This window comes from Camponotus vicinus, unplaced genomic scaffold (assembly GCF_025532165.1).
Source record: "Camponotus vicinus isolate PSW18456_S1 unplaced genomic scaffold, iyCamVici1.0 SCAF_7, whole genome shotgun sequence".
NCBI lineage: Eukaryota > Metazoa > Arthropoda > Insecta > Hymenoptera > Formicidae > Camponotus > Camponotus vicinus.
In genome coordinates this window covers 12,540,917-12,563,971 of record NW_028141979.1, presented here as the reverse complement: position 1 = coordinate 12,563,971, position 23,055 = coordinate 12,540,917, and the positions used below count along the sequence as shown (strand labels likewise).

The 23,055-nt window shown below is 32.6% G+C and overlaps 2 protein-coding genes and 1 pseudogene across 4 annotated transcripts in view; 2 read left to right on the top strand and 1 right to left on the bottom strand.

The window, feature by feature from the left end:
* The window catches only part of LOC145974174 (uncharacterized), a 28,395-nt gene extending 20,274 nt beyond the window's left edge, over positions 1–8,121 (top strand). Inside the window, exons 5-6 of the mRNA XM_083103998.1 lie at positions 7,617–7,776; positions 8,018–8,121. Coding sequence (XP_082960124.1) covers positions 7,617–7,776; positions 8,018–8,121 — 264 coding nt within the window. The remainder of the gene's footprint in view (positions 1–7,616; positions 7,777–8,017) is intronic.
* A 1,586-nt stretch (positions 8,122–9,707) lies between these two features.
* On the bottom strand, positions 9,708–11,948 carry LOC145974173 (uncharacterized; annotated as a pseudogene). The gene is made up of 4 exons (XR_014439640.1): positions 11,741–11,948; positions 11,163–11,395; positions 10,746–10,912; positions 9,708–10,103 (listed from the first exon to the last, which is right to left on the bottom strand). The product of XR_014439640.1 is annotated as an uncharacterized LOC145974173 (transcript).
* A 671-nt stretch (positions 11,949–12,619) lies between these two features.
* Positions 12,620–19,208, top strand: LOC145974664 (uncharacterized). 2 transcript variants are annotated; one of them, XM_083104642.1, is made up of 10 exons: positions 12,620–12,734; positions 13,606–13,711; positions 15,998–16,212; positions 16,426–16,605; positions 16,882–17,061; positions 17,155–17,334; positions 17,493–17,618; positions 17,696–17,922; positions 18,099–18,258; positions 18,631–19,208. In XM_083104642.1, the coding sequence occupies exons 3-10, from the start codon at positions 16,011–16,013 to the stop codon at positions 18,762–18,764; spliced, it is 1,389 nt and encodes a 462-aa protein (XP_082960768.1). In that variant the 5' UTR covers positions 12,620–12,734; positions 13,606–13,711; positions 15,998–16,010; the 3' UTR covers positions 18,765–19,208. The 2 variants fall into 2 exon arrangements, with proteins under 2 accessions (XP_082960768.1, XP_082960769.1); XM_083104643.1 differs by lacking the exons at positions 12,620–12,734; positions 13,606–13,711 and having other exon boundaries at positions 15,385–16,212.
* The last annotated feature ends 3,847 nt before the right edge of the window (positions 19,209–23,055 follow it).

Genomic DNA, 23,055 nt, shown 5'->3' with positions numbered 1-23,055 from the left:
TCAACACTCATGATAGCTCCTATATATTTTTGCGCTAGTGGACCAAAATGATCTCGGAACGTTTTCTGACCTTCGGACGTTTCTAATTCGTGTCGGACCGATGTTACAAACGAATCGGGCGTGGTCTCGTAAATTTCTTCGACGGACGGGGATGGCATTGTTTGACGCGGTTGTACTTTTATCGGAGTAGAAACAGTAGCCATATTAGAAAATTGTTTCCTTCGTTTTGATCGATTCGGTGTCGAATATATCGGCGAATCGTTTATCGGCATATTTATCCGTGCTCGCTTTATTCCTTGCTTTGACTCTTTTATTTTTTCCTCGTGCTTCTCTCCGAACGTCAAACTCAATGGCTCGATTTTCGGCGCATCAGATTCCACAGTATTTTCGACAAGCTGTTTTAAAAGTTCGGTAATTGGCTTAAATTGCCTTTCCAATACAACGTCTTCCTCCATTTTACCAGTTTTCAAAGCACGATATTTTTTGCGAATTGATTCGCTCATTTTTGCAATCTCTCTCGCAATCTTTTCACGATCACCGTTCATGATGCTCGATCGATGTGTCGATGACGACTGATCGCTTTACGGTATCGCGAAATCATTAAATCCTCTTCTATATCGTCCATTGATCAACATGCTGTCTTTATTAATGACTACGAAACCATATTTGCGTTGCCAACATTTCTGACACAATGCGCGGAAATCGTCGTAAGACATGTCGGTATTTACATGATCGTTGTACACATGTTTCAAGTTTGTGCCGTCTTGTTTAAATAAAATCAAAAGATTCGCATTGTCGCGTATAAAATGCTTAGGTATCTTGGCGTACGTTTGACAAAGATAGAAACAGTCGACGCTCGAGTGTCGACCCATTGCAAAGTACTCTCTTATCGTATCTTGCTTGTCACATGCCACGTCATCAAAGATAAAGATGGAATTCGGAAGCGCCTCGCTCGGTGGAATGACATCGCTGTTATTAGAGAATGTAAAATAACCAATTTCGTCTATAGGTGCTAATAAATTTTCCAAGTATCTATATTTCGGTTGTTGAAGCGATTTCGAGTATACGTATGTACACGTTCTCGAAACGTACACCGTACGGACTTTCTATCAAACTAATCAACATGTTTGTCTTACCGCAGTTGAAGGGCCGCAAACGATACTGCGTATAGTAGTCGGTAGCATGTTTCCATGCTTGCGTACTTTTTTCTCCGATATTAGTCTATCCTCGAAATTTGATATTTTGATTATCCGCGCTTGTTGCACGAACCGCATGTTTTCTCTTTCGAATCAATTTTGCGAATGATCACGAGGGGGGAGACCTATTTATAGAGGTGTCTCAACTCGAAACCGTTCAGTATCAAAATGTTTCTCCTTCTGTCGGATGAAAGAGACATTTTCCAGCTTACCGCCGAACAACTGCAGTATATCCCAAAGATTGTTTTACTGCAAAATTTTGATGATTACGTGGAACGATTGTGGGACAAGCTTCCAGAATATATAAAGACTGATTCGGAGGTTCGACAATATCGTTCGTACATGCGACATTACAATCAGCCGTGGCAACGAACACATATCGACGGTCCGCCACCGTTAATAAAAGATTGCTACGAATGTCAGCGAGAATCGTAAAAGGTAGCGGTCTCTTAAATCGTGCGATAAACGCGCTTCCCATCGAATTACATATTCCCGGTTATCAGTTTTGCGGCCCGGGAACTCGATTAGAGAAACGATTGGCTAGAGGCGATCGAGGCATCAATCCATTGGACGCCGCTTGTCGCGAGCACGACATTGCTTACTCGCGAAGCAACGACCTCGGTCAACGACACGTCGCGGATCGCATACTAGCTGCAAGAGCGCGAGAACGCATTACCGCGAGGGATTCGACTCTTGGCGAAAGAGCAGCCGCTACGACTGTTTGGACGGCAATGAAGGCAAAGACAAAACTCGGCATGGGGATGAAAAAGCCATCGACGACAAAGAGGAGGAAAAAACGAATACTTCCAGTAGCGAAACGCGGTGGTATTTTACCACTTTTACCGTTGTTGGGAGTTGTCGGTTCTTTGGCCAGCGGTGCGGCGGGAATCGCAAAGGCGGTAAACGATAGCAAGGCGACGCAACGTCAGCTGGAAGAGTTGCAGCGTCACAATCGCGCTATGGAAGGTCGCGGACTTTATCTCGCTCCGTACAAGCGTGGACAGGGATTCTCAACAAAGTCTAAGAGAAAAAAAAAACGTCGAAAAAACATTAAAAATGCCTACGGGTGCGACAACTAACGTGCAATTGGAACAATTGGCGAAACGTATGCACATATCTTTCTTTAGAGGTGTTTTCATGCGCAATAATTTACCGATAAGCGGTGTACGACGAAACGAGAGCGGTATCGTCAATTTGGATGACGTTGATGGTCCCGGTACTCATTGGGTAGCGTACGCAAAGAGGGGAGATCGTGTCGTATATTTCGACAGTTTTGGAAATCTTCGACCACCCAAGGAACTTGTGCGATATTTCGGACGAGTGAAAATTGAATACAATTACGCATCTTATCAAAGTTACAATCAGAGCATCTGTGGACAGTTGTGTTTAAAATTTCTTCAAACAGTCGACGATCAATTTAAAGCCTAACAATCCATCGTCACGACTCAGTATTCGTTCGACATGTCACTGACACTTACGTTGACTGGTAGAAGCAGCGTTCTCGCTGTAAGCTATTTTCCCGCTATAGATTTGACCGATGCCGATTACGAGCTCGGATTAACTGATTTTGAAACTTATCATACGATTCCGAATGTAAATTTTTCGAATAATAAATTTTACTTTGGCAACGTCGACAAGGAAATTACGATTCCCGAAGGATCGTACGAATTGCACGCTATAAATGACTATCTCAAACGCGCAATTTTGCAAGATGAACACCTTTCCAGAGATGTTGAAAACGATTATGATGAGGAATATCCAATAGCGCTCCGCGCCAATCATAGCACGCTAAAGAGCGAAATCAAATGCGCCTACAGAATAAACTTTACCAAACCCGACAATGTAGGATTCTTGCTTGGATTCTCGTCGAATCGTATATTGCAACCTCGCAAGTGGTACGAATCGGACGAACCAGTTAATATTATAAAAGTAAATATTATTCGTATAGAATGTAACGTGACTACTGATGCGTACAGCAATGGCATGCGCGTACACACGATACATGAATTTTCACCGAGCGTACCGCCAGGATATAAGATATCGGAAACGCCGGCACAGATCATTTATCTGCCGATCATCGTACGGAGCATTACGGATTTAACGATACGTATTGTGGATCAAAGAGGTCGATTGCTCGATTTTCGAGGAGAGGAAATTACCGTAAGATTGCATATACGGCGGCGACAAACATAGTATGCTCGTGCTGAACGAAACGGAGCACGCGAGAGACAATACCTTTACGAGGGACAATACTATTGCGGTATCGGGTGACAATAATAAGATAGCCGTTAAGAAGAAGCTGAGCGCGTTGAATCGTGAATTTTTAAAATCATTGGGATTCATCGTGCGAAAAGAATGATTGATATTTTGAATATCGCAGGTGAGCCAGTCTTTGACGATCGCATCGTCAAGATTGAGACTCATACATACAATCCGTACGCCAATACGACGCTTGGATACAGCGATGAGATACGAATACCTATACAACATCAGGATTTGTACACGTTACCGTGTGAAAGCTTTCTTTACATCGAGGGAAGGTTTAATGTGCGTAAAGCGAATGACGAAATGAAGGTTGTATTGGGAAACAATTGCGCCGCATTCATGTTTGATGAGCTTCGATATGAACTCGATGGAGTAGAGATTGATCGCAATAGAAATGTTAGAAATGTTGGAACTTCAACGCTCAAAAATTATGTCTCTCTAACGCACCAGAAAAGTATAAACTTGAAGAACGCTGCGTGGGATTTGACCTACAACGGTGACAAAAATTATTTCAACTATTGTGTACCGCTCAACATGTTGCTGGGATTTTGCGAAGATTATAAACGCGTTGTGATTAACGCTCGTCACGAATTGATTCTGATACGTTCGCGCAACGATAATAATTGTCTATTCGGACATCCATCGTCGGAAGCTGAGATTGAATTACTCAAGATACAGTGGCGTATGCCTCATGTAATATTGAATGAGATTAATAAATTGTCGATGTTGCGAATGTTGGAAAGCGGACGATACTTGAACATGAGTTTCCGATCTTGGGATCTATACGAATTTCCTCTGCTGCATAGCACGACTAAGCATTCGTGGACCGTGAAAGCCGCCTCCCAGCTAGAGAAACCACGATACGTGATCTTTGCACTGCAAACTGGTAAAAAGAATTCAGTGTCACAAGTTGTTACATTATTCGATGACTGCAAATTGACCAACGTTAAACTCTATTTAAACTCGGAATTTTATCCCTACGATGATTTAAATTTAGATTTTGAAAAAAATAGATTCGCCGTCCTATTCGATATGTACTCTCGTTTTCACAAATCTTATTACGGATGCGATAACAGCACCACGCTATTAACTATGTATTTCAAAGTTTCTACATTGCAGTCCTCTCGTCGGTCATTGATTGCTCGCGACAAAACGAGTCTGTCAAAACTGCTACCGTGGACGTGAGAATAGAGTTTGAATGCAGGGAAAATATACCGGCGAATACTACCGCCTATTGTCTCATCTTGCACGATCGGGTTGTCGAATATAATCCATTGACCAATGTAGTTCGCAAAATTACATAAGTCAGCAAATATCCCCTCCATTGCATATGAAAAAATATAAAAGATTGAGATGTTTGACGATCGACATCAGTCTGCGATCGGATCTTGTCATCATGGCTGTGCCAACGTTTGTGGATCTACAAGGATTTATCGTTGGGAAAAATTTTGTCGTGAAGGAAGCTGCGGTTCTGAGAAAGGGATCCGTACTTTCTCATTACATTTTTACATGTCCCGAACCATGGCACATGCTCACAAAATCTGAGAGATGTCAGGTTTTATGGCTGATGAAAAATCACCATGGATTATCGTGGAATGATGGACACGTTTTATATTGGAAGTCGAAATGTTTAATTACAACGGCGATGATGGGTGTAACGGGGGAGGATGATGATGCGTCATCTCTCGTGTACGTTAAAGGGCACGAAAAACGGCAATGGTTAACCGATATACTGGACAATGATGCGAGAAACGATGTGATTATCGAAACTTTGGATGTAGACTATGAGGATGTAGCTTCTTTAAATAAGTTAGATGTTAAGAATACTATGCGTTGTGAAAATCATGTAAAGAATTGCGCTTTACAAAATGTATTTAAGATTTATAATTGGTGGTTGAAAAACCATGATTCTTCGAATCCATATTTATAATAAATTGATGCGATATATTTTTATCGTCTTTCTTATTCTCTCCATTCTTTCCTTTTCCTTATCTATGTATGTGCGCAGTATCGTGTTTCCGAACGTGACACAGCTGCCACAGATATTGTATTTCGATACTACATTGTGGTACATAATAAAACATTTAAATATTTGTTTAATAATTGAATATAGTTTTGCGTTCAATTACCGTTCAATTCCGTTCTATTACCGTTCAATTCCGTTCGATGACCGTTCATTTCCGTTCGATGACCGTTCAATTACCGTTCGATGACCGTTCAACGAGCGTTCGTTTCCGTTCGACGGGCGTTCGATGACCGTTCATTTCCGTTCGACGGGCGTTCGTTTCCGTTCGACTGGCGTTCAATTACCGTTCAATTCCGTTCGATTACCGTTCAATTCCGTTCGATGACCATTCATTTCCGTTCGATGACCGTTCAATTACCGTTCGATGACCGTTCAACAGGCGTTCGTTTCCGTTCGACGATCGTTCGTTTCCGTTCGACGGGCGTTCGTTTCCGTTCGACGGGCGTTCAATTACCGTTCGATAGCCGTTCGACAGTCGTTCGTTTCCGTTCGATGACCGTTCAACGGGCGTTCGTTTCCGTTCGACGATCGTTCGTTTCCGTACGACGATCGTTCGTTTCCGTTCGATGACCGTTCAATTACCGTTCGATGACCGTTCAACGGGCGTTCGTTTCCGTTCGACGATCGTTCGTTTCCGTTCGACGGGCATTCGTTTCCGTTCGATGACTGTTCAACGGACGTTCGTTTCCGTTCGAAGATCGTTCGTTTCCGTTCGACGGGCGTTCGTTTCCGTTCGATGGGCGTTCAATTACCGTTCGATAGCCGTTCGCCAGTCGTTCGTTTCCGTTCGATGACCGTTCGACGGTCGTTCATTTCCGTTCGATGACCGTTCAATTACCGTTCGATAGCCGTTCGATGACCGTTCATTTCCGTTCGACGAGTGTTCGTTTCCGTTCGACAGTCGTTCGACAGTCGTTCGATTATTATATTTTTATTTTCTTATTATATACTTTTTCTCTTATATATATATTATTATTATATTATTATTAAATATTATTAAATATTATTTTATTAGACACACACACACACACACAATTGTATTACACACATTTTAAAATAAATTTTGATTGAAAAAAAGAATGTGATTATTTACTCGCCTCTCCTTGCGTTCCCATCCCTTGCGTCTCTCTTGTGCTAGTTGTAAGTATAGCGATATCGTTCTCTCTCGTACGCGTTGTTCTCGCGCTATTATCGTTCTCTCTTTCGTACGCGCTATCGTCCTCTCTCTTGCGCTAGTTGTAAGTATAGCGATATTGTTCTCTCTTTCGTGCGCGTTGTCTTGCACTATGATTCTCTCTCGCACGCGTTGTTCTCGCGCTATTATCGTTCTAAGTCTCGCGATATTATAGTTCTCTCTCGCACGCGTTATTCTTGCAATATCGTTCTCTTTCGTACGCGTTGTTCGCGATATTATCGTTCTCTCTCATTCATATGCTCGTCGCTATCACTCACTCACTCACTTACCTTTGCGTCGTCCTTCTCCCACCTATGCAGTATCTTACAATGCGTCGTCCTTGTCCCACGTTGACGCCATTCTTGTCACACGTTGATGTCATCCTTGTCACATATTGATGCCATCCTTGTCACACTGTCCTCTTCACACACACTTAGCGTTATCCTTTTCCCACACGTAGCGCTATTCTTCTCACACCACCGTCTTCTTTCCGCGGATCCCCCTTCTCCTCGCGGACCCCCTCGTCCATCGGTCGCGCCGCGGATCCCCCCTACCCGCGCGGAACCCCTCATCCATCGCTCGCGCCGCGGATCCCCCCCCTACCCGCGCGGACCCCCTCGTCCATCGCTCGCGCCGCGGATCCCCCTTCCTCGCACGTGACGTCACCCCCCCGCACGTGATGCCCCCCCGCGTGACGTCACCCCCCCGCACGTGACGTCATTCCCCGCACGTGACGTCATCCCCCGCGTGACGTGCCCCCCCGCGTGACGTCATCCCCCGCGCGTCGTCACCCCCCCCCCCCCGCGTGACGTCTCCCCGCGTGACGTCATCCCCCGCGTGACGTCACCCCCCGCCGCGGTTCCCCCTCGCCCCTCACCCCCCCCTCGGAGCCCCTGGGTTAGAACTCTCCTAGTATCACTACTTTTATATAGTCTTATCTTTGTAATAATTTCAGATTAAACAATTAGCCCGTGTCACATGCCAAGATCTGAGAACTTCCTGTGTACGTCTTATGAAAACAATGTGTACAAACGAACTGGCAGTGAATTATAGTTGGTACGGTGCAAAGAAAAAAGAAAATTTTTCTAAATTACACATATGCAAAGTTATTATGGGTAAGTAAAATAAATTTAAAAATCTTTTATTATTGAATACTAAATTATATATAATTTTTGTACAAATTGAAAAAGACAAATATTCATAATATTTATTTATTAAATTAGAATCTTTAACTAAAATGTTTCAAATGTTTATATTTTTAAAGATCATTTATATAAATTATAGAAATCGAGCGTGCACATTTTTAAAAAACAAAATTATTTTATTTATTAGTAAATAATGAAAACATTTTTTCAGCTGCAGCAAAGAAATTACATACAAATGCTACAGATGAAGAGATTTCAGCTCCCATAAAAATATGGTTGGCCAAGGAACATCTGCAGAGGCAAACATTAAATTAGTGAAAAATGAGTGCCAAAATGATCAAATGAATTTTCTTGAGTTTTCTTCTTTATATATACCTATATATGACTGATAAAGTTTTATAATTTACAATATAAAGTAGATAATATAAAGTATAATATAAAGTAAATAATATTCAAAAGATTATTAAAATAGAAAAGATTACTATATAAAAAGGTTATATATAAGTTTGTTATTTTACTTAAAAAGTTGCAATATATATTATGTAATATATAAAAATATGTGCAATAATATATATATATATATATATATATATATATAATAAACATTTAAATAAAAATATTTTATGAACAAAGTGTTGATATGTACCATTGATATACAGGGTGACCCATTTTAACTTAGGCAGCCAAATAACTCGAAAAATAAGCAAGATAGAGAAAAATGTTTTAGACAAAAGTTGTATGGTTTCGAGGGGGCCATAAGATGGTATCATTGGTTTGACCTTGAAGAGTCATTTGAAGGTCACGTGAAGGTCACTTCAATTTTTTTAAATGGAATACCCTATATATTTTTGTACATTCTTGTAGCTTATTTCGAGAGCTTTCCAAAACACTATAATTAAGTACCTTTCCGTTAAGTACTTTTTGAGTTATGATGCTTGAAATAATTTCTTAATTTTACATAAACCGTAAAATATCTTGTAAAATATTCATTTTTCGATTATCTTACCTTAATACTTTTATGTACAAAATAATGAGAGGAATCAATTGGTGTAAAGAAAACACATAGTTGTTTTTAAGAAAAAATATGGAATTGTTAATTGCAAATTACATATTTTTTCTTCGAAACAACTATGTGTTTTCTTTACACCAATTGATTCCTCTCATTATTTTGTACATAAAAGTATTAAGGTAAGATAATCGAAAAATGAATATTTTACAAGATATTTTACGGTTTATGTAAAATTAAGAAATTATTTCAAGCCTCATAACTCAAAAAGTACTTAACGAAAATGTACTTAATTATAGTGTTTTGGAAAGCTCTCGAGATGAGCTACAAGAATGTACAAAAATATATAGGATGTTCCATTTAAAAAAATTGAAGTGACCTTCACGTGACCTTCAAATGACTCTTCAAGGTCAAACCAATGATACCATCTTATGGCCCCCTCGAAACCATACAACTTTTGTCTAAAACATTTTTCTCTATCTTGCTTATTTTTCGAGTTATTTGGCTGCCTAAGTTAAAATGGGTCACCCTGTATATCTTTATATAATATCTATATTTCTATCTATATATATGTATGTATATCTATATTTATATCTATATATGTATATCTACTTAATAGTATTAAAAGGTATGATGACTGAACACAAAATTTAATTTTGAAAATAATGTTTGTTTATTGTAATACATAAAAATATATTTTTTTATGTTAAATATTTATATACATACATATGTTGTATGATCCCAGAATAGATGAAAAGAATTAATATATTTTTTTATCAATATATACCATATTTTATTTATTTTAATTATATAATTGCAATATTGCAACAAAAACTGCATATTTTTTAAATATTTTAAGAAAATTAGAAATTAAAAAATAAAAATGCATCATTATCTAAACAATAAGAGAATTATTAGATATAATAACTAAAAATCAAATTGCATAAGTTAATTCTGATTTATAGAATATATATATAAAGTAAAAAAAAACAAATTATATATACTGATAATTATATATACTGAAATAATAATACTTAGATATTATTATAGACATTATAATTTTTTTGTTAATAAATCAATTTTCGGTTCTTTCATTTGTTTGTGGAGGTCTTTCATCTGTTTGTGGAGTTCTTTCATCTGTTTGTGCTATATTTTTATTTTTATTATTATTATTGAAACGATCTTTGCTTATTATTATTGAAACGATCTTGCTTCACTAGCCATACTTTTATGAAACATATTATTTCCGAATCTGTGGCCTCTTGAGTCTTCTTGTTAAGTCGTACAGCAGCTATAAATATTTTTATAAATTATTATAAAAATTATATATATTATATATTGTATATGTGTGTGTGTGTGTGTGTGTGTGTGTGTGTGTGTGTGTGTGTGTGTGTGTGTGTGTGTACACATACAATATAATATATTACATATTAAAGAGTTTTATATATTTATATTTTTAAAATTCATATTCATTTGAACATATTTAAAGTGTAATTATACATTCAGACTAATACTTTGTTTTCTTCACTAATTTTATACACAATTTAAAACTATATTTTTTTATCTTAACTTAATTTGTATATAAAGTAAACTTTTATATAAACTGAATTAAAATTAGAGCCATATTTTAATAAGTATAATAATATATGAGATATAATGCCGATAAATAAAAGATATCAAAACATGTATGATGCTCGAAAATATATATGTTATGCTCTCAGTACGAAATTCTATTGCATAAAAGATATTTATTATGATACACAAAACATTTTACTACTACACGTTTTAGCTAATAGATATTAAAAATAAAAACTATATCGAATGTATAGTAACCTATTCTTAAGAGAGAATTATAATGCGTTAATAAGAATTACAATAAATTATAAGAGAATAAAAGAAAGACATTTTATAAAAGCAATTTAGTAAAACTTACAGAAAATACTCGACGCCACAGCTAAATTTTTAGCTTCTAAAAGCTTTCTTTTTTTTAGCTCCTTCCCATGAATAATCCATACCAACTTCGTTAGTAAAAACGTGATACATAATCCGTCGAATAACTTCTTTAACGTTGCATCCTCCTATACGACTTAAATTTTTAGCCTAACATAATATAAGAAGATGGTCATTTAATTATTTATTTACATTATTCAACATAGTGTATATAATTTTTACAGATATTTTTAAATATAAAAAGAGTTAAATATATAAAAATATCTTAAATATACAAAAATATCTTGAATATATTACAAATTACAGATATTCAAAAAATTATCAATATTCAAATATAATACTAATTTTTTGACACTATTTCTTTTTTTATTTACAAGATAAATATATTGATTTTTCTTACCAATATTGTTTTATTTTCTCCAGAATTCATTAGCCAATCTTCTAATCGAGCTACGGAATCTTCATTTACAGGAAATGATTGAATAATATCGGGAACATTATTATTACACGTAAATGATTTTTGTGATGATTTTTCATCTGCTGTAGCTTTTAGTAGAGCATTAACTGTTTCAGAAATATCATCCACTTTTAAATTGAATATGTGTAATTCTCTTAAAACACGTTTTTCAAATGCTAAAATAAAAATTATTATAAATATTGTAATATAGTATAATAATATTTTTTCCAAGATCTATAACTTTAAGATTATATATTTATGTGTATTGTATTACGTCTAAAGGTACGTCACGTAATTGGGAGCTCTAGTGAAAGAAACTCGATCAATATACAAAATAAAACATACATTGTTGTCTTAAAGAAAAAATATGATTTTGCGAGCAGTACAAATTTTTTCTTTAAGAGCTATTGTCTGAAATATTTTTTCTATCTTTAACACAATAAATGCTAGATCTCATCCCAATTTGTGTGTCGCACTTTGTATATTATGGTAAATTATTAAATGTAAAATATGAAATATACCTTTCTCACTATTTGGTTCACAAGTCGAATCAAGTTTACGATTTAATGCAGTTTTTAATGCAGTATTACTAAAAGCAAAACTAGAAGTAGTACCAGGAATAATTACATTATTAGTACAAGAAGTAGAACTAGTAGTATTAGAAGTAATTATATTAGTATTAGTTCTGTATTCTAGATTATTTTCATTAGTATTATTTTCTACTGTCATCCCTAGAAGAGAAAATGTAAATTAAATATATAATGCTATATAAATATTAAGTTAAAAGTATGTATTATCAACAAAAAATATATATACATTCTGTGTGTGTGTATATATATATATATATATATATATATATATATATATATATACCCAGATAGCACTGGACGTTCCAGAGATGTCCATTTTAAATCCAGTTTATATCCGCACGTCCACGAACATAAAATGGACATTTAAAGAATATCCGTTGTTGGAATTAAAATGGATGTCCTATTAGCAACATCTTTTAGATGTCCAATTTATGTTCGCATTTGGATTTCTTATTTATATGATTTTTTACTTAATATTTATTACGTTTATTATATATTTTATATTATTAAAGCAACTTTCTTAATATACATCAATTTTTAACACAGATAAAAAGATTGACTAATCGTTTTTTTACAATTAATATATAAATATAAGTTGTCCTTATTAATATATAAATAAAAGAGCACACCCAGATAGCATATATGACTAAAAGACGACTAAAAGATGTCTGTTGGTTTTTTCTACTATTTGAGAAACATTAAAAATTATCAATCAGCATTTTTATCTTATTTGATAAAGATATTAAATTGCGCATGTGCGTTGCGTCATCTTTATCATATTTGGCACCAAAACTTGGCGAAACGCAAGGCATGAGAGATGATACGTATCTCATATGTTCTTCGCACATGTGCGCACGTGTTGAGTGGTGTCTAGAATATTACAGAAAGATATTTTCGAAGAGTGATAATTGTCGATTAAAAATAGGTAGGTGCACTTTTATTAATATATAAAACTTCTCTGTGTAACGTATCTCAATATTGACATTATCACATTGCAGTTACATACTTATTACAAGGTTATGTTGCAAATTTGTGCTCCTAAAAAATCAGTTGTTCACCTCAAATATGCATTTCTCAGTAAATATGATATATATTTATTATAACAAATAATATTTATTAGAATTTTGCATTCATAAAAATGCATATTATACGTATATATATTTGTGATATATACACGGCAAATATATATTCCATATTCCATATAGCAAAAAAGAATTATTTTATGTTATAATTTGCTATCATATGATATAACCATATAAATTATATATTAAATTATAAATGTTATATCATGTATGAGTAGGAAATTGCAACGAATATACATATAATATACATGTTCATATAATATACTTGTGTTTACTAGGTTCTCAATTTTATTAAAGCATATAAGATTTATTAAACGAACATTTATAAACATAAAATATAAATATTTCAAAATTATGGAAAGAGGAATATTAATAAGTTTTAATTACATATATTGATTATTATTATTTATATTAATCTTATTGTGTAACATTTATATTGTTGATATTATTATCGTTTAAATTTTATGAATGTTTATAATTTAACAATTTATATCTAACTTTAAGATAAAGTGTCACAGTTTAATTTAACACAAATATTTACACAATAATTATAAAACATATATAATAGTTTTCAGATTCCGTTCAGAATACTGAATTTAACAAAAAACATAAATCTTTATAATAATTAAATAAATTCGTAATTATTAGAAATATTTTAAATGCTCAATTAAAAAAGATACATAATTAAAATAATATTTTGTAATTATTTTTCAGATTGATGAAAAAGAAGTAAAAAAGTATTTTGGCAATAGTTTCGAATATATTTGGCAAAAGTTTCGAATAGATAACAGAGAGAGAGAGATTAAACGTAATATTAAACGTAAGTAAGAATACAATAATATTATATTAGTATTAATAATTATAATATTATAGTAATTTTAAAAGAATGCCAAAAATAAAACGACATTATTATCGACGAGCTAAGGAGATGTCAGATTCAACAATTAATATTGTGCAGAACATTTGTAATTCGACTTCATTAGAATGCACATCCTCAATTTCAAGTAGTAATATTTCATTATGTAATAGTGTAAACTCTATATCAAATAATTTCTTATTAGAACAGAACATCCATAGCAATAATTATCAATTAAACGATCTAGATAACCTTGAACAAGTACATAGCAATTCTAATTATTCTGAAGATAGTAACAATGTTTTAGAAACTGAGAATATAAATGACAGCAGTTTTCACATTAATGAAGTTAATGCTCCTGCATCTAATAGTCTTGTTGATAATTCGTCTAGTTTTAGTTTATGGTTGCAAGAATGGGCTCTTAAAAATCGTATTTCTCATGTTGCGTTAAATGAATTAATGGCAGCTATAAAACCTAAATATCCGGAATTACCTTCAGATGCTCGTAGTTTATTAAAAACTCCTAGAAAAGTAAATATACAAAACGTAAAACTAGGACAGTATTATCATTTTGGCTTAAGTAATTGTGTCAAACAACTTTTGTCGCGGCATTCTGTTCAACATTTGCAATTTGTTCAAGTTAATATTAATATTGATGGTCTTCCTTTATTTAAAAGTTCAAATAGTCAAGTATATCCTATTTTGTGCAATTTAGTTGAAAATTTCAATGAAGTAAATATTGTTGGAATTTATTACGGAAATGAAAAGCCTGCAGATGCAAACGTTTTTCTAAAAGATTTCACGGAAGAGGCCATTAATTTGACTACTTATGGTATTACAATTAATGATCACACTTATCCATTTAAAATTAATGCTTTTATATGCGATGTACCTGCTAAATCTTTCATTAAATTTACAAAAGGCCATTCTGGTTATTACTCGTGTTCGAAATGTACAGCAGAAGGGGAATATATTCGTGATCGCGTGTGCTATCCATATTTAAATAGTTTTCCTTTAAGAACAGATAGTGATTTTAGATTAAAGTTACAAATAAATCATCATACAGGTACCTCTATCTTAGAATCAATTCCTAATATTGATATGATAAAAGATTTTCCATCAGATCCAATGCATTTGCTTTATCTAGGAGTTGTCAAAAAATTAGTTGTCAAATTATGGAGCTTTGGGACACCCCGATCTAAATTATCATTTAATGAAATGTCTGAAATTTCGAAAATGTTAGAAATGCAAAAGATTAATATACCATGTGAAATTAACCGGAAAACACGAACATTATTTGAATGTAAAAGATGGAAAGCAACAGAATTCAGGACATTTTTGTTGTATACAGGACCTGTTGTTTTGAAATCTATTCTTAATTATAATAAATATATTAACTTTTTAATTTTGCATGTAGCTGTTACAATTTTGTCAAATTCTAAGTACATGAATTGTTATTTAGATTATGTTAAATCATTATTAAAATACTTTGTCGAAACCTTCATTATTTTATATGGTAAAGAAAATGCATCAAGTAATATTCATAACTTATTACATCTTTGTGATGATGCAATAAAATTTGGAACTCTAGAGAAATTTAGTGCTTTTCCATTTAAAAATTATTTGCAATCAATTTTAAAAATGATTCGGAAAAATGATAAAGTATTGGAACAAATTGTTTGTCGAATAAGTGAACAGAATTTTTATCTTAATGATAGTCATAAGCTAAAAGTAATTAATGGTAAACTTCATAATCTGCATTTTAATGGGCCACTCATCAATAATTTAAATTTACATCCAGATTTTCAGACATGCAAACAATTCAATAAAGTTACATTTGAAAATTATACATTAAAAACGAATGAACCTGATAATTGTTGTTTTTTAACTAGTGGAGCTGTTATAATTATTAAAAATTTTGTTTCCAATGATAAAGATATTTTTGTAATTGGACATAAATATAATTCACTCATTGATTTTTATGTTGAACCTTGTAAATCATCTAAATTTGGTATTTATTTAGTCGATAATCTCGGAAACTTAGAAATGTGGAACTTAGAGCTAATTGCATATAAATATTTGAAATTAAAATATAAAAATCAGTATGTTGTATTTCCTCTTTTACATTCAAATTAATCTATAATTAATTATATACAGTACTCTCTCTCTCTCTCTTTCTCTCTCTCTCTTTCTCTCTCTCTCTTTCCCTCTTTCTCTCTCTCAATGCACTTGTATACTGCTTTTGTTAAGTTTTCTAGTAAAAATGCCGGGATCATCGTGGACTGTCGTAAAATTTAACGACGAAAATTCAGTCGAAGCCGTGCCAACTTCATGGATTAATAACAAATATTGTTATTGGCCACCTTTTCAACGTGACAAAGTAATATCAGCAATTCGTAAAAATGAAGAAGCGGATATACATTGGCCTTTATATAAAGTGACCATTTTTCGAAACAGCACTTATCGTAAGTTGGATCTACATTTGTTAAAATTGTGATCTTATTCAGGATTTTTTAATTGACTAAAAACGTGTTATATTACAGATCTAAAGCGATTTATAGTCAATACATATATATATATATATATATATATATATATATATATATATATGTATGTATGTATGTATGTATGTATATATATATATTGATATAAATTAAATATTTATTTCCATTTTTTAGACAATTACATGATGGCGAGGGAGAAATGCAAAAGAGCTGAAGATACGTCAGAATTGAATTCTGAAATTTCTGCTGGCGAAGAAAAGACAAAAAGGAAAATTAAAAGAAGGAAATTTTCTTCTTCAGAAGATGATGAATGCTGCAGTTATAGATTCTTGCCAACGCCTCCGCTTTTGAAAGGTAAATTATAGAGATTTAAGTTAAGGTTTATTTATGTATTAATAATTATAAACATTTATTTTTTAATAATAAATGTATATTGTATATTTTTAAATTTCCGGGAATGATTATTTAATTGTAGTCATGAAAATATTAAAAAAGATCTATTCTAATTTTTTGGAGATTTTATGTGTATATATTATGTGTATATATACGTATATTATCTTTTTCGTTTTTGTTATTTCTAAATAAATGTTTTACTTTGTAATAAAAATATGTATTTAAATGTTTATATAGATAATTACGAGGCAAAAGAAAATGAAATCGCACATCAAGAAATTGCAGAAGTAACACACGCAAATAACATGTTTGCAAAATCACATTTGGAAGAGTCTTTTCAACATAGTCCATCTCTAATTGTAAGAAAGTCCAATCCATTAAAAAGCCCAAACATAAAAAAAGCCCAATCTATAAAAGGTTACGTTATTAACAATTAATAATTTTATTAACAATTAGTAATTTGTAATATTAAAAATTTTAAATAATAAAAGTATATAAATGTTTATATAGATAATTACGAGGCAAAAGAAAATGAAATCGCACATCAAGAAATTGCAGAAGTAACACACGCAAATAACATGTTTGCAAAATCACATTTGGAAGAGTCTTTTCAACATAGTCCATCTCTAATTGTAAGAAAGTCCAATCCATTAAAAAGTCTAAATATGAAAAAAGCCCAACCAATAAAAGGTATATGCAATTATTAACAATTAATAATTTTATTAACAATTGGTAATTTTTAATTAAAAATATTAAATAATAAAAATATAAATATTAAAAAATAATTATGTATATTTTATGTATCCAATTTGTTAAAATAATTTCATTACTTTACACAAATATTATAGGCAAACTGGTCGCTGTGCAGCAGGACTTTGAGGATAATTTTGTTGAATCAGAAGAAAATAACTTGACTAATATGAAGTGCACATGTCAGCTTTGTCCAATACACGTTGAGATGCAGAATAAAAATGGTGTATATTTTAAATTATCATGTACGTGTTTATACAAAATTATTTATAATAATTATTTATATAATTTTATTTTCCAGAAATATATTTTAAAGAAATAATTCGTCAACAAAATTATTTTAAGGCGCAATTGTGGCAAACATCTGAAGACATACGAGATTTAAAAAATATTGGACTAAATCAAGCTCTTTACGACACTCAAAGGCAGGAATCAGATTTTTGCTCTTTCACACTTCCATTAGAAACGGAACAACAATTAGAAGAAGTTGAACAATTTTTAAAAAATCAAACCAATTTTGAGAAATCGGTAATTGTTTTTATATTGAATATTTTTATCATTTAAATATAAAAATTTTATTTATTTTACTGTATATTTACTATACATGTAATTTAAATACATGTAAATATGTGTGTATGTAAATTCAAACACATTATAAGGATTAAAATTAAGATAACATAAAAGATAATATAAATTTATTGCAGGTAACACAAGCATCGCGTACTGGTGGCAAACATTCTTACGAATTTGTGAAACGAAATTTGAGCCAACTTTTAAGTAATAAATTGGCAGAAAAATACAGTTGGTTTGGAAGAAAACATAAAAAAAAATTCCATGAACTAAAATTAGCGGAAATGTTAATTGGTAATTAATATTGTCTAAATAATTTAATTAATTTTAAAGTTTTCATATGATTTTCCTGTTTATATTTCTATATTTACGGATTTTTAGTAATATTTATTTATTACGTTTTATTAAGATTTGACAGATTGCTTTATCAAAGCTAGTCTTTCTGATACTATAGAATATATGTATATCAGAAAATTTACAAACAATTTACAATTTACAATTTACAAACTTACAAAATTTACAAACCTTGATAAAGTACATAATGTTTGCGAAATAGTAAATAACTTAAAACGCAATAAATCGGAGAAAATAAATCTTTAGAAGTATAATAATTTAAAAAAATAATTTAAATTTCTATTTTTACTCGATATATATTCTACGTTTCAGCTGCAGGAGAAGCATGTAATACGTCGTTTACAAGAAAGGACATAGAAGAGTCTACACAAAAATGGTTACGTAGAGCAAAGGAAAGATCCGATGCAAATGAAAAAAAATTGCTGAGTCGAACACGTAACGAATAATCGTTAAAAAATACGTTAAGATTATAAACAAATTTTATTTTTTACAATTTTAAATTTTCTTTTCTTTTGTATGATAGCATGTACGATATATTTTATTTTTTGTTGTTTAACCCGTGCGTATGTCGCACAAGTGATATAGCATATCAAAGACATATGTATTGTTATGATTAATACGTTAAGCCACTATTTTTGTTTCGAGAGTACATTATTAATATTAGCCACTTTCATATGCAATATTATTATATAATATTTAATATTTAATATATAATATCATATGTAGCATCAATATTTTTGCTAGAAAGTTGTTTTTCAGTTAATACCGAATTTTATCGTATAATAGTAATATGCAATATTATCATAAAAATTATGTATTTTATGTTACATATTTTTCAATATAAAAAATATTTCTCATAAAATAAAAATAAAGAATTTATACAAAGATAATTTAAATGTTATTATTTCATTAAAATTTATAATATTTAAATTTAAATTTATAATTTAAAAAAAGATCCAAAATCAGTCCAAAATTAGTCCAAAATCAGTCCAAAATAGATTCAAAATTGGATATATCTTGGATATTTTGTGGATGTACAAAGTTGTGACAAATGTACATCTAATGGACGTTAATCAAATGTCCGACGGGCCTTACTTGGACTTTATATGGATATCCTAATGTCTAGAAGCGGACATTTATTTGACATACATTGGACATCCTTGTGCTATCTGGGTATATATATATATATATATATATATATATATATATATATATACAGGGTGTCATGGAGATTTTAGCCCATACGAAGTAAGGAGGTAGATTGGCTCAAATTAAGAAAGGACTTGTACTGCTTTGTGATATTCGCAATAATTAACGAAAAATTAAATAAAGAATATCGGCCAATCTGCGTGAGTAGAAGCGCGCGGCGACGAGAGTCGTCCCACTGTAATCCTATATTAGGCGCGCGGCGAAGCGATGGACGGATCGCTCTCCGAGACATGATGGTGGCGTGCGATATATCGCAATACCGCGCCGAAAAATGACCCGTCCTTTTAGTGGCGAGAAAATGATGCGCTATCATTTCCACACCACCTTGCGGTAGATAGCATGGTACGCTTTTTTTATAGTGGTTTCCCCCATAGGCCTATTCCACTCTCAATTTAAATATTTGTGAAAATTGTTCAAAATTTTACTGTACGCTGAATGTATCGTAAATGTAAAAAATTGATGATGACAGTACCTTCACAAAAATTGATCCGTGGTTGAAAATCCCTCGATAAAATGTGTTGCACACGTTGGTAATGATACAGACGTAATCCATTACACGTAAAGCGTGATGTACTGCGTATCGCGAAAAATCAAATTCGTGTGCCACATGACGCACGCTAGTTCCAGGATTTTCATAAAATGCTTCCAGAATCCTTTCTTCATTTCGTACACGAAGACGCACTGCTGGACCGGTTATCCCGATATTATGCACGATACCCAGTTTCACATAATTATTGCACAACTTGTAAAACTGTACGTTCACTTGGCTCTCGTGCACGCCCGGAAAATCATTCCACGTAAATTACGGCCGCGCGATAAGTATTTTCTCCCGCTAGCCCGTATATTCCTGCAGAATACACTTCATTTTCACTATTAATTTACTACGCGAACATAAGATTTTTACTAAAACCGTCTGAGCTCTCGCAGGCTGTTGCCAGAGTGCATACGCCAGCAGCACGCAACTACAGCTGAGCGGACATGCGAGTGTAAGCGTACGTGTGAGCTCGGCGCCTGCGCATTATGATTACACTCACATGTCCGCTCAGCTGTAGTTGCATGCTGCTGGCGTATCCACTCTGGCAACAGCCTGCGAGAGCTGAGACAGTTTTAGTAAAAATCATGTGTTCACGTAGTAAATTAACAGTGAAAATGAAGTGTACTCTGCAGGAATATACGGATATGATTGTGGCATACGGGCTAGCCGGAGAAAATACTTATCGCGCGGCCGCAATTTACGTGGAATGATTTCCCGAGCGTGCACGAAAATTAAGTGGACGTACAATATTACGTGTTATGCAATAATTATGTGAAACTGGGTGTCGTGCATAATATCGGGATAACCGGTCCAGCAGTGCGTCTTCGTGTAGGAGATGAAGAAAGGATTCTGGAAGCATTTTATGAAAATCTTGGAATTAGCGTGCGTCATGTGGCACACGAATTTGGTTTTTCGCGATACGCAGTACATCACGCTTTACGTGTAATGGATTACGTCCGTATCATTACCAACGTGTGCTACACATTTTATCGAGGGATTTTCAACCACGGATCAATTTTTGTGAAGGTACTGTCATCATCAATTTTTTACATTTACGATACATTCAGCGTACAGTAAAATTTTGAACAATTTTCACAAATATTTAAATTGAGAGTGGAATAGGCCTATGGGGGAAGCCACTATAAAAAAAGCGCACCATGCTATCTACCGCAAGGTGGTGTGGAAATGATAGCGCATTATTTTCTCGCCACTAAAAGGACGGGTTATTTTTCGGCGCGGTATTGCGATATATCGCACGCCACCATCATGTCTCGGAGAGCGATCCGTCCATCGCTTCGCCGCGCGCCTAATATAGGATTACAGTGGGACGACTCTCGTCGCCGCGCGCTTCTACTCACGCAGATTGGCCGATATTCTTTATTTAATTTTTCGTTAATTATTGCGAATATCACAAAGCAGTACAAGTCCTTTCTTAATTTGAGCCAATCTACCTCCTTACTTCGTATGGGCTAAAATCTCCATGACACCCTGTATATATATATATATATATATATATATATATATATATATATATATATACACACAGAATGTATATATATTTATAATGTATAATATTATACAATTATTTTATTTTATAATGTATATATATATATATATATATATATATATATATATATATACATTATAAAATAAAATAATTGTGTAATATTATACTCATGTTTTGTAACAAAAAATTAAAACATTTTGAGGAAAATATAATAAAGTAATTAATATTAGAAAATACGAAAATGCATTTTCGTATTTTCTAATATTAATTACTTTATTATATTTTCCTCAAAATGTTTTAATTTTTTGTTACAAAACATGAGTATAATATTATACAATTATTATATTTTTACTTACTATCGCTTGATGTTGGGGGCTCAGGATACATTATGTCATCATCTGATGAAAATATTTCTGATGTTTCAGATGATACTTCATATTCGCTTTCAGATTTCTTACACCGTTTTCTTTGTTTTGTATTACTTTTCTTTTTAAATCTTCAGTGTTGGAAGAAAGATTGTTTGTCACTCTTGCTTTATTAGCTTTTCGTTGAGCTACTTTATAGGTGCCTACAAAATCATATTTTAAATAAATAATTTACAATTCAATTAAAATAATTATAAAAATGAAAAATTAATACAAAGTGTGTTTCTAGTTAAAAATAAATTATCATAATAAGAGCGATAAATATAATTATTACTTCTATAATATAGTTGCTACATAAAAATATATATAAAAAAATTGTAAAATATAATATATGTAAAAGTGTATATAGATATGTATTATATGTGTGTGTGTGTGTGTGCGCGCGCGCGCGCGCGCGTGTGCGTGTGCGTGTGTGTGTAAATGTGTACTTTACCATAAGTGCCCAAAATACTACCCGACAAAAACAGTTACGTCACGTCCACGTCGAATTCACGTATTTTACGTGGCTTACGTGGATGCAGATTTATCCACGAATTTTCTACATGGATACTTTCTTTTTTCATCATTACATCGAGATACTTTATTCTCGAAATATCAATGTAGATTCCATGTGGATATTTCTATTGAAATTATGATTGATCAATCAACATGTTTATATATTATATGAGATAAATATATTAATAATATATTGCTTTATAGAAAAAGGAAACATTGTATATATTGATAAGGATTTTATCAATTAGAGACAGAGTGAGATTTTAAATTATATATATTTTATTACTATGCCAAAAATATAAATATTACAATGCTATATTTCAACGCTTTGAATATGTTATTGAATATATTATAACGCTATAGAGTGATATGACAGCAGTGATATGTTACAATGTTTCAGAATGGGGCATTGGAAAACAAACACTCATATTTGTAACTATCCAATTATTTTCTGTGTCTTTTTTAGGAAAAGGTAGTAATACAACTTTTTTTTAATATCATTTAAACACCATCTATGTAAGGATCCAAGATTGTTAACAATATATATATTTATACAACTAGAAGGA